Here is a 14,959-nt window from a genome sequence, read left to right as displayed (position 1 = left end):
TGCCACCAGGGAAGCCCCGAAGCATCCTTTCATCATTGGAGTAAATCCCACTTGGTCAAGTTTTATGATCCTTTTAATGTCTTATTGGATTCAGTTTGCTAATATTTTGTTGAGGAGTTTTGCATCTATGTTCATCAGTGATATTGGCCTGTAATTTTCTTTGTGATATCTTTGTCTGGTTTTGGTATTACGGTGATAGCTTCATAGGGTGAGTTCAGAAGTGTTCCTTCCCCTGCAATTTTTTGGAACAGTTTGGTAGAATTCATCTGTGAAGCCATACGGTCCTAGACTTTCGTTTGTTGGGAGTTTTTAAATTACTAATTCAATTTCATTACTGGTAATTGTTCTGTTCATATCTTCTATTTCTTCCTGGTTCAGTCTTGGGAGATTGTACATTTCTAGGAATTTGTCCACTTCTTCTAGGATGTCCATTTTATTGGAATATAGTTGCTCATAGTAGACTCCTATGATCCTTTGTATTTCTGTGGTTTCCATTCTAACTTCTCCTTTTTCATTTCTGATTTTACTGATTTTGGTCCTCTCTGTTTTTTTCTTGATGAGCCTGGCTAGGGGTTTATCAATTTTGTTTATTATAAGAGCCAGCTCTTAGTTTCATTGATCTTTTCTATTGTTCTTTTAGTCTCTATTTTATTTATTCCTGCTCTGATTCTTTATTATTTCTTGCCTTCTACCAACTTTGGGTTTTGTTTGTTTTTCTTTTGCTAGTTCCTTTAGATGTAAGGTTAGGCTGTTTATTTGAGATTTTTCTTGTTTCCTGAGGTAAGCATGTGTCACCATAAACTTCCCTCTTAGAACTGCTTTTGCTTTGTCCCATAGATTTTTGATTGTTGTATTTATGTTTTCATTTGTCTCCAGGTATTTTTTAAATTCTTCTTTGATTTCTTCAACAATCCATTGATTGTTTAGTAGCATATTATTTAGCCCCCATGTGTTTGAAGTTTTTTTCTTGTAGTTGATTTCTAGTCTCATAGCTATATGGTCAGAAAAGATACTTGACATGATTTCACTTTTCTTAAATTTACCAAGGCTTGTTTTGTGGCCTAGCATGTGATATATCCTGGAGAGTATCCCATGTGTACTTGAAGAGAATGTGTATTCTGCTGCTTTGAATGGCATATTCTATATATATCTATTAAGTCCATTAGTCTAATGTGTCATTTAAGGCCAGTGTTCTCTGATTGATTTTCTGGCTGGATGATTTGTCCATTGTTGTAAGAGGCGTGTTAACCTGGGAGGAAAGGATTTGAACTTGAGAGTGGTCACCAGCATTCAATGAAGCCAAAAGCCAAGATGAGGATTATAGAGTCTAGTGTGTTTGGTGTTAGGTGGCTGTGTTTTATATTCCACATTTGCCCCTTAAGAATGACTTTCTATCCTTCTCCAACCTGCTTTGTGCCCAGGGAAAGTTGACCTAACACACATCAACAATGTTCTTTTTCCCTCTGGCTTCTGGTTGGGTTTGGACAATGGGAGGCACTGAGGAGAGATAAGAGAACAGAAAGAGAGGTAACTCCTGTTATTTATTTTGATATCTCTCTCCATCCTAGGTCACAGATTGGCAGGGGCAGTGTTCTCTCCCAACAACTAAAGCTCCTATTGGGCAGCACTTTCCTATAACTATGTCTCTCTGGTTTCCTCAAGGCCTGGGGGTAGTAGTCACTTTCACCTGTTGCTAGCCCTGTGGTGCTTTACCATCCCCTGTTAGTTTCCTGCCTACATTCTTGTATACACACAGTCTCTTCATTATACTCCTTTCAATCATACCTTTTCTGTTTGTGCTGTTTCTTGCCAGAAACCTGCCTGACACAGAGGTCATTGTTGATCTTTGTTAGAATCACTTTTAGTGGAGTGGTTGAGGAAGAGAGGTGGAGAAGTAAATGGAAAGAAAGAAAGAAAAAGATTAAGGACATGGATTCTTTTTTCAAGAGTGTGGCAGTGAAGGGAAGGAGAATGCTAGAGAGCATCATAGCTAGTGAAAATTCTGAAGAACTAGAGAAAATAAATTTAATGAGAGATGTAGACTTAATTTTAGGTTGTGAATAAGAAGTTAATATAGAAAGAGAAGAAAAATTGTATAATATAAGCAAAAAAGTTGTGAAATTTGAATGTGATATAATCTGATTAAAATCACAGATGGCAGGATTAGCCTTGTACAGAGAGACATCTTTGAGAACAATGAAATGGTGAATAGAGGATTAATATATGTGGGGTAAATCATTAGGGAAGTTCTTGCTGAGGAGGCTCGATTTCTTCTGTGATGTTGAAGGCAATGTCATTTGTTCAGAGGGGGAAGGATTTGTGAGAGGAAGACTGACAGGGAATGATAAAGGATGAAATGGTGACTGTGGGAAATGGAAGAGGGAATTATTTGCTGGATAAGCTATGGACTCTAGTTGAAATGTCCAGAAATTTGGGGATTTAAAAGAGAAATGCTTTGGAAGAATAACAGGATGAAATATGGAGTGTGCTAACAGGAAGGTGGTTGATGTCATCTTCCAAGTGTCTAAGCTACATGGGAAGGACAGAAATCATGAAAATGGAGATAGTGTTAAAAAGACAAGATTGAGAAATTAGAGGTCCTAAAGAATGTGCGTTGGGAGTAAAGGACTGAGAGAGCTTGAGGGGTAGATGCCTGTCATCAGAGAATGGTATAATGAAATTGAAGATTTTTAAAAGAGTAGTGAAAGTAAAGGAGGAACTGAATAGATACGACAGTGTGTTAGCTAATCAGAGAGGCATGAGTGGATGACAATTCCTTCACTGAAATTCTATATCAGCTGGGTTCCAGAATATAAGACCTTAGACAGTAATAAACAAAATAAAAATAAATCCCAATCTTTTTAAATTTCAGAAATATGTGCTCCTAATTGCAAGTCCTGAAATGACTATATCTTACCCATTTTAATTACCACCCTCTATTATCTAACATAATTCCGCGCATTTATTAGATACTCAAATATTTGTAGAGTATTTGAAAAAAGAACAAAGAAAAACACATCAAATTTTCATTATAAGATAATAGCTTACTAGATATATTTGAGCAGCTAGGTATATGACTGTAATTATATTCTGCAATAAATTCAGTATAAAACTCCTCAAAATTCTGTAAATTTCTTTCTTATTTGATGTTAATGTTTGTTTGGCACTTCTGTTTTCAGAACTAATTTAATTTATATTTATTGTGGTATCTACAGTCAATTTGATATGGCAGGTTGTTTTTAGGATCTTTCTCTTTCAATTCAAATATATAGATTTTTAAAATAAGTTCCTTATATAGAGGAATGTGAGTGGTGTGTTTGGGATAGATAATCGCATTCAAACTTCTTCATAAATGAGCTTCTATTTATGTAAGCATATCTTTAAGATCTTATATTTATGTACTGTGTTACCATTTTACTTCATATATAACTGTTAGTAATTATAACAATAATAATAACATTGGGTATTGTTTATTATGTGACAGGTGCTGTTCTAAATAGTTTAGACGATTTACTCATATTTTCCAAAATGTGCTATTATTATTCTTATTTTACAGATGAAGAAACAAGTATAGAGAGGTTAACTAACTTGCCTAAGATCACAAAATTAGTGAGTAGATTCAAACCTAGGAAGTCTGGCACCAGTGCTCAGGATATTAACTACCACTACTAATATAGACATAGATTTAGATACAAATGTAGATGCATTTATCATCTGCTTGCTTAAATGTCTGTTTTCTTTACCTTGAGCTCCCTAGGGTCAAGGACATTGCATGGCACATTGCAGCTTATCAATAAATATTGTAAACTAATGAAAAATCTTCTCACTTTCCAAGATAATTTTGCTGTTTCCTACAGATTTTCCTATTATATTTATAATACTTTTCAACTAACACTCTTGGCTCTTCTTTTCAAGTCTATTCCAGTTATTATTTGGGTGGTTTGTTGTGAGACATGTTTTGACATTTTAAATCTCTACATCTAAAACTTCATTCTTTTGCTGAGACAAAAATTATCTCTTCCTCTCCTCCTGCCAAATATCACAGCAGATTAAGTGTTTACATGAGGGGAGTTTGTAGTCCAGGATTTCTGCAGCAGCGGGCTTCAAATATTCTAGTCAAATCCTGCCTTTTTTCTGACTCTTCCTGATGAGTGTTATCGTCAAAGCTTCACTCTGGCATCTATTAGTCACTGAGTGCTTATTTTGAGAATGGTTGCTATCATCACTACTCCCTTTACAAAGGTGCCACCTAGTTACTTTTGTTTTGGCAATTATGGGTTAAATACATTCCAGGGGTTAGTCCTGCTTAAGCTTGCTAGCTCTCTATTTTAAATTAATGCACAGTGGGTCATTTCTTACAAGAGTAAAGCTTTCATTAAACAGGAATCTTTCAAAGCACTCATTTTTATTCTTTTCCATAGTTGAGAGTCTTCTTTCACCATTAAGTGATGCTTTTCTCCCTCTGCCCTACAAAGCTACACTACACTGCAGTTAATAATGACTGGTGATTGAAAAGAACTTATACCTTAATCTTAAAATATTGTTCTCTTTTGAGATACATGTTTGACTATCCTTCCCCACTGCCTTGTGATCATCTTTTTAAGTATTTACTTCCAGTCCGTCGAATTAATATCACCCTAAAAGACCTGTTCCACTAAGGAGTTTTTAAATGATAAATATCACGTATAAGGATCCTGTTTTTTGCTATGGTTTTTAAGTCCAGTAATTCCCTAACAGAGAACTCTGTAACGGATTAATAAATTCATTAGCAGTTACTCAGTAGGAGAAAACATGTGGAACTCTTTTTAAAAAGCTCCTCATTTTATATATAATTACACTTCAGTCTCCCTCCTAGCATTCATCAATTTAGAAATAGGCCATAGGGTATTTAAAATTCCTTTCCCAATTGGTAAAGAGGAATAGAAGATGGAAATTTGGATTCATAAGCAGAAACTACCTATTGCAGTAACTACATGTTAAGGACTGGTCAATGTAAGCTGGTCACAGTTAGGAATTCTATCTCACCCATATTTGAATCACCAATATCTAGTATAATTGCAGACCTTCTTTTTCTTTCTCATTCTTCTTTTCCCTTTTTCTTCCCTTCCTCCAGTTGAGACATAGGATTTTGGGGCCTAGGAGAGAGGTAGAGCTGGAAATGTGAGTTTGAAAGCAGTCTGAATATAAATGGTATTTAAGACTATAGACAGGAGGGAGTTACCTAGGGTGAATGTTTAGAGAAGTTAGAGAAGGAGACTTAGAGGAATAGTCAGTAGGATAGAAGCAGGATGTGTTCAAAGAAGCCAAAGGAAGTGACTTAAAAATAGGGGAGGTTGTCAGCTCTGACACATGCTTATAGGAGATAGAATAAAATAAGGAATAATGTTGAGTCTAAACTCATACTGTTCACTGTACAACAGGCCAATAAATCGAGAGATGAGTTGTTGGGGCAAGGAATAGCAACTTTATTCAGAAAGCCAGCAGACCAAGATGATGGACTAATGTCCCAAAGAACCATCTCACCTGAGTTAGAATTCAGGTTTGTTTTATACTAAAAGGGAAAGGGGTGTGGTAGATTGTTGCAAACTTCTTGGTGCCAGAATCCTTTGTTCTTGCATCTGTCCATGTAAGTCCCGTCACAGTGTTCCTATAAACCTCCAACAAGACAAATGTTATACTCAATTCTGCAACTTTATATCTCTAGATGAATGGAAAAGTGTTATACCTTTAAAGGTCAACACCTTGAGAATGGGCTATCCTGTGTATTTCAGGCTATAAGCAACATTATTTTAGTGATTAACTTGCAACAAAAACAGTATAATACAAAGGTTAAAGTAAAAGAAATAGATCCAATATGGAGTCAGATTTGTCTTTCCCTGTTACAGTAAGACATATAAGGAATAAACTTAAGTTTGACAAGGTGATTACAACTGTAATTAGAGTGCTTGGGACAAAGGCCTGATGGGAGTGGGATGAAAAAAATTAGAAATGAGGAATAAAGATGATGACTTTAGACACTTCTTTCAAGAGATGTGATTTTATTTAAAAATTTTTTAAAATATTTATTTTATTTACTTATTTATTATTTTTGGCTCTGTTGGGTCTTAGTCGCGACACACAGGATCTTCATTGCAGCGCATGGGCTCTTCGTTGTAGTGCGCAGGCTTCTGTCTAGTTGTGGCATGCGGGTTTTCCCTTCTCTTGTGGCGCGGGCTCTAGAGTGCATGGGCTCTGTAGTTTGCGGCATGTGGGCTCTCTCGTTGAGGCGCTAGAGCTCAGTAGTTGTGGCATGTGGGCTTAGTTGCAACGTGGCATGTGGGATCTTAGTTCCCCAACCAGGGATCGAACCCTCGTCCCCTGCATTGGAAGGTGGATTCTTTACCACTGGACCACCAGGAAGTCCCCCAAGGGATGTGATTTTAAAGGGAAGCAGAGAGGTGAAGAATAGCTGGAAATTTTAAATTATAAGGGGCATATTTTAAATAGTGGACAATTTAAAAACTCAGTTGTAAGCCAGTATGAATAATACAGCATAGAGAAAGTGAGAAATACATGATGCGGTTAGAGGGGAAATAATTTCAGGAATAAAATTACTGTGTGGGTGAGCATAGGATCCATAGCACAGTTTGATCAGTCGGGCTGAGCTGCGTGAGCTTCTTCCATTTTAACATCAATGGAAACAGTGTTTACATGAAGGTGCACAATTTAGATTGGTAATGGAAAGGTGAGGTAGGGCTCATCTGATAATTTCTGTTTTCTCAATGAAATATGGGCAAGGTGAAGTGTTTGGCATGGGGTCAAAATGTTTTAAGGAAAAAAGAGAAGCCATAAAATAGTCGTTTAGGAGAGTGGAGACTAGAATTTGTGACATATGTCTGGTTTCAACATTGGTTCACCAGAGGAAAATGTGCAAACCTGTTTTAAGCACACTTGTCTCTGAGAGCCCACACTTGGTTACTTATCAAGCACCATGTCTTCAAAGATAGGCTATATCACTTTGGCTCTCACTCACTGTCATTTTCCACTCTGATTCAGACACCTAGAATTTTCTTTTATCTTGCTCTTCAGCTCATTCATGCGTTTAAAAACATTTTTTCAAATTATATTTTATTTTGCATTTGTATGTGTTTTGTGTAGGAGGAGAGTTTTCCAAATGTTTTCAAGGGATATGGAAGTAGAACTTCTACTTCTCTGAATTTGTTTCATCATTTATGAAATAGGAGTAATATCTACTTGCAGAATTGTAGTTAGCTATTAGAAATGATATGTATAAAATATTGACCCATAAAAGACAATCAATAAATAATAATTGTAATTATTATTACCACTAAATATTATTTTGTCTAAAGAATAAAAAGACCTTGCTTCTACCCTGCTTTTTTTCCTAGATAAAATTAGCTTCTGAAACTCTGAAACTGTAATTTTAAACAAATACTTTTTAAACAATATTAATGTGCCACAATGTTTCTAAGTTTCTTATGTATTAGTTTGGTTGGAATATAAGATACCTTACTGAATGATAAATTTTTGTATTTTGAGTTATATAATGTTTTAAGGCCTTGATAATGTAATATTTGAGAAAGAATAGACTTTAAATAGGAAATGTATTTTCTTATGAGACTTTATTCTTATTACACAAGAAAAAAAATTATATTAAAAATATAATTTGAAAAACACAGTAATAACAATGAGGATAAAACATGGAGTAAAAAAGCCAACATATAACTTGAAAGGGATTTTTGAAAACTGTCACAATATTATCCATATCCTCTTTGTCTACTAAAATATTACTGAAGACTACAATGTTTTGAAGTAAAGCATTATATCAATTTGAGTAAATAATACTAAGAAATGCTAATCATATAATTTTAGTGTCAGTCTGTTTTTTTTTTTTTCCCAAATTAGAACAGCCATTACTACACTTGGTGTTCTCTAAAGGAATATAAATACTACCAAAATCAATGTTCAATGCTTAAAGGAGAAATATGAGACACTGACATAGTGAATCTTTATTCCATATCTTCTTCCATGTTGCTCTGGTCTAGGACATGCATTTCTGTTTCAGGTAATAACCCATATTCATTCAGGAAAGATTCCACATCCCCAGTAAAAAATTCTTCGGCAAACTGTTCAGCAACACTAATGAAATTGCTTATGAGTTCCCCACCTTTGTAGACGAGCAGTGTGGGGAGTACATCTGAGGAAAAGCGGTCCCCAGCACCTGTATTAGAAGCTTTTATTTTACAAAACTTGACCGTAGGGTATTCAGCTGCAAGGCATATTAAGCTACTGTTTAGAGCATCACAGCCCTTAATACCATCTTCATAAATGTGAACAATGATTGTGATTATTTTCTTCTCCTTTTCAATGGTTTCCAGGAATTGCTCCCCAGATTCCAGCTCATAGACAAACCCATATCTAGGCCCAAAACTCAGCTTCTGGTGCATATCCTGCATACACTGCCTACGGTATTTACGAAGGCAATTTTCATCTTCTTTTTCTCTGTGGATTAGCTCATATTCTTGAACGCTCATCTGGAAATAGATGAAAGAAATGATAGAGATCATTCAGTCAGAAATTTATATTCCTTATAATATCGAACCCATTCTCAACTTAAAGAGTTTGCGTTGGCTGTCCCCCCTACCTCCTGAGATGGCCTTCTCCTTCACCTCATTTGTTCAAATGTCACCTTCTTTGATTATTCTACCTAAAAGTGTCCCTGCCCCATGTTCTTTATGCTGGTTTATTTTTCTTCGTAGCAATAAACATTACTTGATATTATAGTATATGTTTCATTGTTTAATATTAGTTTTTCTAACTTTTATGCTGTATGGGGGCAGAATTTAGTGTCTGGCACATAATAGGGGTTCAGTAATTATTTCATGACTAAATACATGCATAAGTATTGCTAAATATAGTTGAGCTATGAGATGGTCATGAAATGTGCCACTTTGGGTGAAAAAAATCCAGCAAGGTCTACTCTAGAGTGACTTTCATAAAAGTGTATACACATGCTCATACATGCACAAGTGCCTGTACATGCACTTAAATGTGTTTTCAACAAATGCCTTTGGACATTATTGTCTCCTCCACAAAAGTTGTGAAAAAGATTTTTTCTTATCACTTACTAATTTTTTTGGAATATGTAGGATAGAATTTAAGAAAGACAGCTTTTACTACTATTTGGAGTTCAACAGATTAGCCAAAAGACAAGCAGCATCACCATTACCTGAGAAGTTCTGGGAAATGCAAATTTGGGGATGCCACCCCAGATCTACTGAATCAGACTCTGTGTGAGGCTGAGTGAGACATGTTTAAACAAGCCCTCTAGGTGATTCATATGCACTGGTTTAGGCTAGAATGAGAAAAGACCTAACTTCTATCTTCCAAGACAGCTACTTTTCACTGAAGCTGGAATATAAAATTACCTGCAGAGCCTTTCTTAATAGCTTTGTCATTATTAACTTAGTCAATAGAATGTTAAACACCCTTTCCCTTCACATACACACACACACACAAGATATAAAAGAGTGATGATGGGACATAGTATGACTAAGAGATGTGGAGCAGCCCAGAACCAGGGAAGTTGGACGACTCCCAAATTTATGGAAAATCTACTATGTCTTAGACAATTTACATAGATTATTTTTCTTAATCTTCAGAATAAACATATCAGGTAGTTTTTTTTACAGAAGATACTGAGATTAAGTAGAAGTATTTGGTGCTTTCATTATTTCCTTTTCTTGTTTCTTCCTCCTATATTTGTTTTTCTAATGTCCTCATTCTTATTATTGTTTTCTGCTTTAAAATTATCGTTCCAACTTAATTTGTTTTAATCCTAAACATTGTTAAATGTTTTATATAATTTTTAAGTTGCTACCATAGTTCTGCTAATTTAACGGGCTGAACCACAAAATACTGATTTACATATGCATTTGAGCATTCTTATGAGAACTTGTTCCATTCACATCTTCAGGCAAATAGATATTTAGGCATTCAGATACATTTCTAAAGCTTAACCTTAATACAATATTTTTAATCATTATAATGTCTCACATTTGTATAGCATTTTACATGTTTCAAAATACGTTCTCATTTATTTTCTCTTCACATCCCTTTAAAACAAGTGAAGGAGGTATTGTTATAGTTCCTCAGATAGGAAAATTTAATAGTCTCATCCACATCACATAGTGACTCAGTGAAGGAACCAAAATCTGAAAACGAGATCTTTTTTTTTTCCACTTCCCTCACAAACATTATATTGCATTAATTTTTTTTTTTTTTGGCTGCGCCAGGTTTTAGTTGCAGCATGAGGACTTCTTAGTTGCAGCATGCATGCGGGATCTAGTTCCCTGAACCCAGGCCCCTTGCATTGGGAGCACAGTCTTACCCACTGGACCACTAGGGAAGTCCCTGAAAATGAGATCTTAGATTTGAAGATTTTTTACAATGGCCAGAAGCCTAGAACCAAGAATATTTCTGATGCAGAGACTGTCTGTTGAGAATCAATATACAACAATCAATATACAACAACTCATATATGCTGGTTTGGAGATAAATAAACCACTAAAGTGATTTTTCCCCACAATGAAAATCACCTTATGGTTTCTTTTAGTATTTCTTTAGTATTGCTGTTGTTTTTATATAAATAATATGTGCTAATTATAAAGATTCAAAACTGAACTAAAAGCTAAAGGAAGGAAGTAATAAATACTGAAATTTTACCACTCTGATACTCTAAGATAATCTCCATCAAGATTTTATAGATCATCTTTTCATATTTCGCTTTCTTATGTATGTATGACATACACATTATATAATAAGAAATAAGTGAGAATTTTAAAAAATGCTGCTCTTAAAAAATTATGGATATATTTTTTTCATAGTGTGGCTTATTCTGCTTACCTTCTTCCTCCTCCTTGGAAAGGAGGTTGAGAACTGTCAACCAATCCCACCCTTCCAAGTAACCAATATTGTCAATTTGGTGAGTGTCTTTCCATACTTTTCTACATACATGCTCATATAATCATAAACATAAACATAATCATAAGCATAAACACATATACAGTGTTTGTTTTCCATTGCTGTAGAGAATGGGATCACATAACTTAAAATTCTCTGTATCTTACTTTCTTATGTTGTGGAACTACCTCTAAGTCAACTCATGTATTTGTAACTCATTCTTTTAACAGTTGCCATGTATTTCTTAGTATGGGATGACTTTATAGGCATAGGCGTTTACTGCATTTCCTTTTTTTTTGCTAATACAAACAATACTATAATAAAAATACCCTGTAGATTATTTATTTTTGATTTCTTCTTATCTTACCTTTCTGCTGAATCTTTCTTTTGAGTCTTTGTCATCTCCACTCTGAGGAGAAGACATTTGTCTGAGAATCTCCTTCTTACTGGGTGGGAATGAATTATTATCTTCACTCTCCAATTTAAACTTTCTCCAATCACTTATTACTCCTTTGGGTCCTGGAATAAAATTTAAAACAAATTGTTTTCCTTTTTACTTTCCAAGGACTATTTACACAATTGATATTGCCATGGGAATAGACTTGCTATCTTCTGTATCAGAAAAATTATCTTATTTGGGCTAGAAATTTCTGACCGCCTTGCTCATAGAAATGTTCTCCCACATTAATCTTGTTAAGTGGGTTTTGACTAAGAATCTTTCTATAACATCTGTGTTAATGAAAATAGAAATTATGCACTTTGAGCTATTGGAAAAAATTGTGGGTAAAGATATTTAAAAATTAGAGTATAGAGAGGAAACTAGAATTTTAGAAAAATAGTACTGTCATTAAATAAGAAAGAAACTTCAGCAATAAACTAAAATTGGAAGCACACTATTTTTTTTTTTTTTTTCGGTACACGGGCCTCTCACTGTTGTGGCCTCTCCCGTTGCGGAGCACAGGCTCCGGACACGCAGGCTCAGCGGCCATGGCTCACGGGCCTAGCCGCTCCATGGCATGTGGGATCTTCCCGGACCGGGGCACAAACTCGCGTCCCCTGCATCGGCAGGCGGACTCTCAACCACTGCGCCACCAGGGAAGACCTGGAAGCACACTATTAACAAAGGAAACTAGGATTTGGGGGGAAACAGATTGAAATGTTATCAAGATCCAGAGAACAATAATGACAATAGCACTTAAAAGACAACCAGTAAGCGGGAGGCCTGACTTCAATTAAAACTAAAATGGCTTTAAGAAACTTATTATATAACCATTCAATTCTTTCTAAGATCCTAAGAATCTTTTTACAAATATAGAAAAGATGGAATTTGCAGATTTAAGAATATTAATTAAATCAAGGATGATCTAACTGAAGTTCTGATGTTCAGTTGCCCTGATAAATAATAACAGTGTTTGGAAGAAGGTCTAAATTCTTGAAAATATGGAGTTTTAAATATCCTTCACTAAAACTTAACCATATCCATACTTTAATATTGTATTATGTATGTAGATGTATTCTCTCTCCCACATATTTCCTAATAATTTTTATTTATATAATAATAATATACAATTTTAATATAAATTTATTTATATTATGTTCAATCAATTATTTTTACTTACTTGCATAGTCTTCATTTTCCAGATGTGTCTTCCACATATACAAAATATGCATGTGTATAGCATGCGTTTATGTGTGAAGAAAAGAGAATCCCTTTTTTTCCTCTTTTTTTACAAATGGTAGTATATTATGCACACTTCTGTTCACTTTTCTTTTTTTACTTCACAATATATCTTAGAGATTTTTTTCACATATATACATAAACATCCTTTTTTAAAAATGGAGGCATGGTATTCTACTGTGTAGATATTAATTTACTTAGTTTCTTATTGATGTAAATGGTTGCTCCACATTTTTTCTCTGACGTATTATTCTGAGTGAAGAACCCTACAAATACATTTTTTTTCCTCTCTGTTCAGGTCCACATATAGGTAATGGTAGTAAAATTGCTTGGTCAAAAACATATATATTTCTAATTTTAATATTGCTAAACTACCTTTAAAGAGGTTGTATCAATTTACACTGCTACCAGTAATGTATGAGTATGCTTCTTTCCAAAGTGTGATATTAAACTTTTTTCTTTTACAAACCATGTGAAAAAAACGTATTTCACTATATAGTTCTAACTTTGTAAGTGCCTATAAATTTTTTTTTCTAAATAGTCTATTCTATATTTTGCCCATTTCTCCATTTGGTTGTTGGTTTTATTCTTATTGATTTGTAGAAATTTTAGTATGTATTAGGAAATTCACCCTTTGTCAGTTAGTTGCAAATGTTTTTCCTCAATTTGTTAAATTTTTTTTGGATTTTGCTCCTGATGACTTTTACCAGACAGCAGACATTTGCTTCCCCCCTTCCTTCCTCCCTCCCTCCCTCCCTCCCTTCCTTCTTTCCTTCCTTCCTTCCTTCCTTTCTTCCTTCCTTTCCTCATTTCTATAGCTGAATTTATCAATCTTCCTTTATTGTTTCTTGGTTTTGTGTCATACTTAGAAGGTATTCTAAATACTGCCACTATGAAATTAGTTTCCATGCATTTTTGTTTAGTACTCATATGAATTCATTCAAACTCAAATTGACATCTAATTAAAACTGTTCTAAAAGGATTTGATTTCACATTAATTTATCCAGTCAAATATTTTTTAGATGATTCCACAACCCATTCAAAGGTATTACTTAAATTTCATACTGAATAGTGACAATGAGAACATTAGAGATCTCCGGATCTAATTTTAAAATTATTTTTTTCTTTTAACTTTGCTTACCTGTGTGTGTGGCCTGTCCTTCAGAGTCTTCCTCCAAACTTTGCCTTTTGGCTCCTTCCATTTTAGAGATTCAGATTTGATATAATCTATAGGATAAACAAAGAAATAATGACGGCAGATGAATTCTAGGAGAAATATATGTATATATTCTGCTGCCAAGTTCCATGTAAGTTAAGGGTTATCACTAAGTGATGCAGTGTTTAGTTTTCTATCTACCTTGTAAAAGCACATTAATTTAATATTTGTGTCCTTAAAGATATTTGGACCTAAGAATTTTACATAATTTATAGTTTGTCTTTTTTTACTTAAAAAGCCTTCAGCTTGGGTCTATGTACTTAGTAAACATTACTTATTACTGATTTTCTTTTTTATTACTGTTTGTTACCAAATTTCATAAAATTATATTCTAATCATTTTATATAATAATAATGTTTTAATTAATAATAATTATATACTTACTATGAACACTTGTATGTGCCAGGCATTGTACCCATCATTTTATTGTGTCAAAAGTCACTTAATTCTCACACAACCATATATAGCAGGGACAATTGTTAATGCCATTTTACAAGTGAGGAAGCTGAAGGACAGGGAGTTTAAGTTCTACTTGCCTAAGATCACATAGTAAGTGGTGGAGCAAGGATTTGAATCTACATTTGATTTTAGAGCTGTCTTAAAGCATTACACTATTAATGGAAGTTAAAATACTGTATCATTTTTTCTCAGTGTGATTTGACAAATCCAGCTTCTGAACTGGCATTAAAGAACTATGATCTAAGGAATAGTGTGATTCGAAGCCTAACACTATAACTTTTCTCCATACCATAAAGCACGTTTTGGTGACGTTACCCACCAAGCAAATGAAAACAGCCAGTAACTATGCCTATAGAATTTTGAGAAGCTAAAATTTGTCACAAAATCTACCAAAAGCACATGGAGTTTTATTCTTAGGAAACTCCATGATGCCTTCATGTAGAACCTATTTATTCCTAGTTCACATTCAAATCCAACTTATTTGCCTATTTATTTTTCCATTATCTGGAAAACTCTATTATACATACTGACACATTCCCCAAGAAGGTCCATATAGTTGTGACTTTCTTGAAATTTTCAAGTCAAGGAGGGTATACTGACAGGGGATATGCTATCTTTTTACTCTTTCTCCTTCTTCTACCCTT

At 34.4% G+C, this 14,959-nt stretch overlaps 2 protein-coding genes across 2 annotated transcripts in view; one reads left to right on the top strand and one right to left on the bottom strand.

Moving 5' to 3' along the window:
• Positions 1-14,959, top strand: part of ODR4 (odr-4 GPCR localization factor homolog) — a 117,019-nt gene that overhangs the window by 65,843 nt on the left and 36,217 nt on the right. The gene's annotated exons all lie outside the window — the stretch shown is intronic.
• Positions 7,588-13,867, bottom strand: PDC (phosducin). The gene is made up of 3 exons (XM_029229658.1): positions 13,782-13,867; positions 11,330-11,481; positions 7,588-8,534 (listed from the first exon to the last, which is right to left on the bottom strand). Exons 1-3 carry the CDS (start codon positions 13,840-13,842, stop codon positions 8,010-8,012), a joined length of 738 nt encoding a protein of 245 aa, XP_029085491.1. The 5' UTR covers positions 13,843-13,867; the 3' UTR covers positions 7,588-8,009.

The sequence above is a fragment of the Monodon monoceros genome, unplaced genomic scaffold (genome assembly GCF_005190385.1).
Source record: "Monodon monoceros isolate NGI ecotype Baffin Bay Population unplaced genomic scaffold, NGI_Narwhal_1 Super_Scaffold_18, whole genome shotgun sequence".
NCBI classification, from domain to species: domain Eukaryota; kingdom Metazoa; phylum Chordata; class Mammalia; order Artiodactyla; family Monodontidae; genus Monodon; species Monodon monoceros.
Note: the sequence above shows the minus strand (reverse complement) of the source record. Positions and strands in the feature narration are given on the sequence as shown.

Coding starts and splice junctions, on each gene's coding strand:
- PDC (XM_029229658.1), bottom strand. CDS start 13,842: ATGGAAGGAGCCAAAAGGCAAAGTTTGGAGGAAGACTCTGAAGGACAG. Junction 11,482..13,781: donor AGGACAGGCCACACACACAG/GTAAGCAAAGTT, acceptor ATTTTATTCCAG/GACCCAAAGGAGTAATAAGT. Junction 8,535..11,329: donor AAGAAAGATTCAGCAGAAAG/GTAAGATAAGAA, acceptor ATCTATTTCCAG/ATGAGCGTTCAAGAATATGA.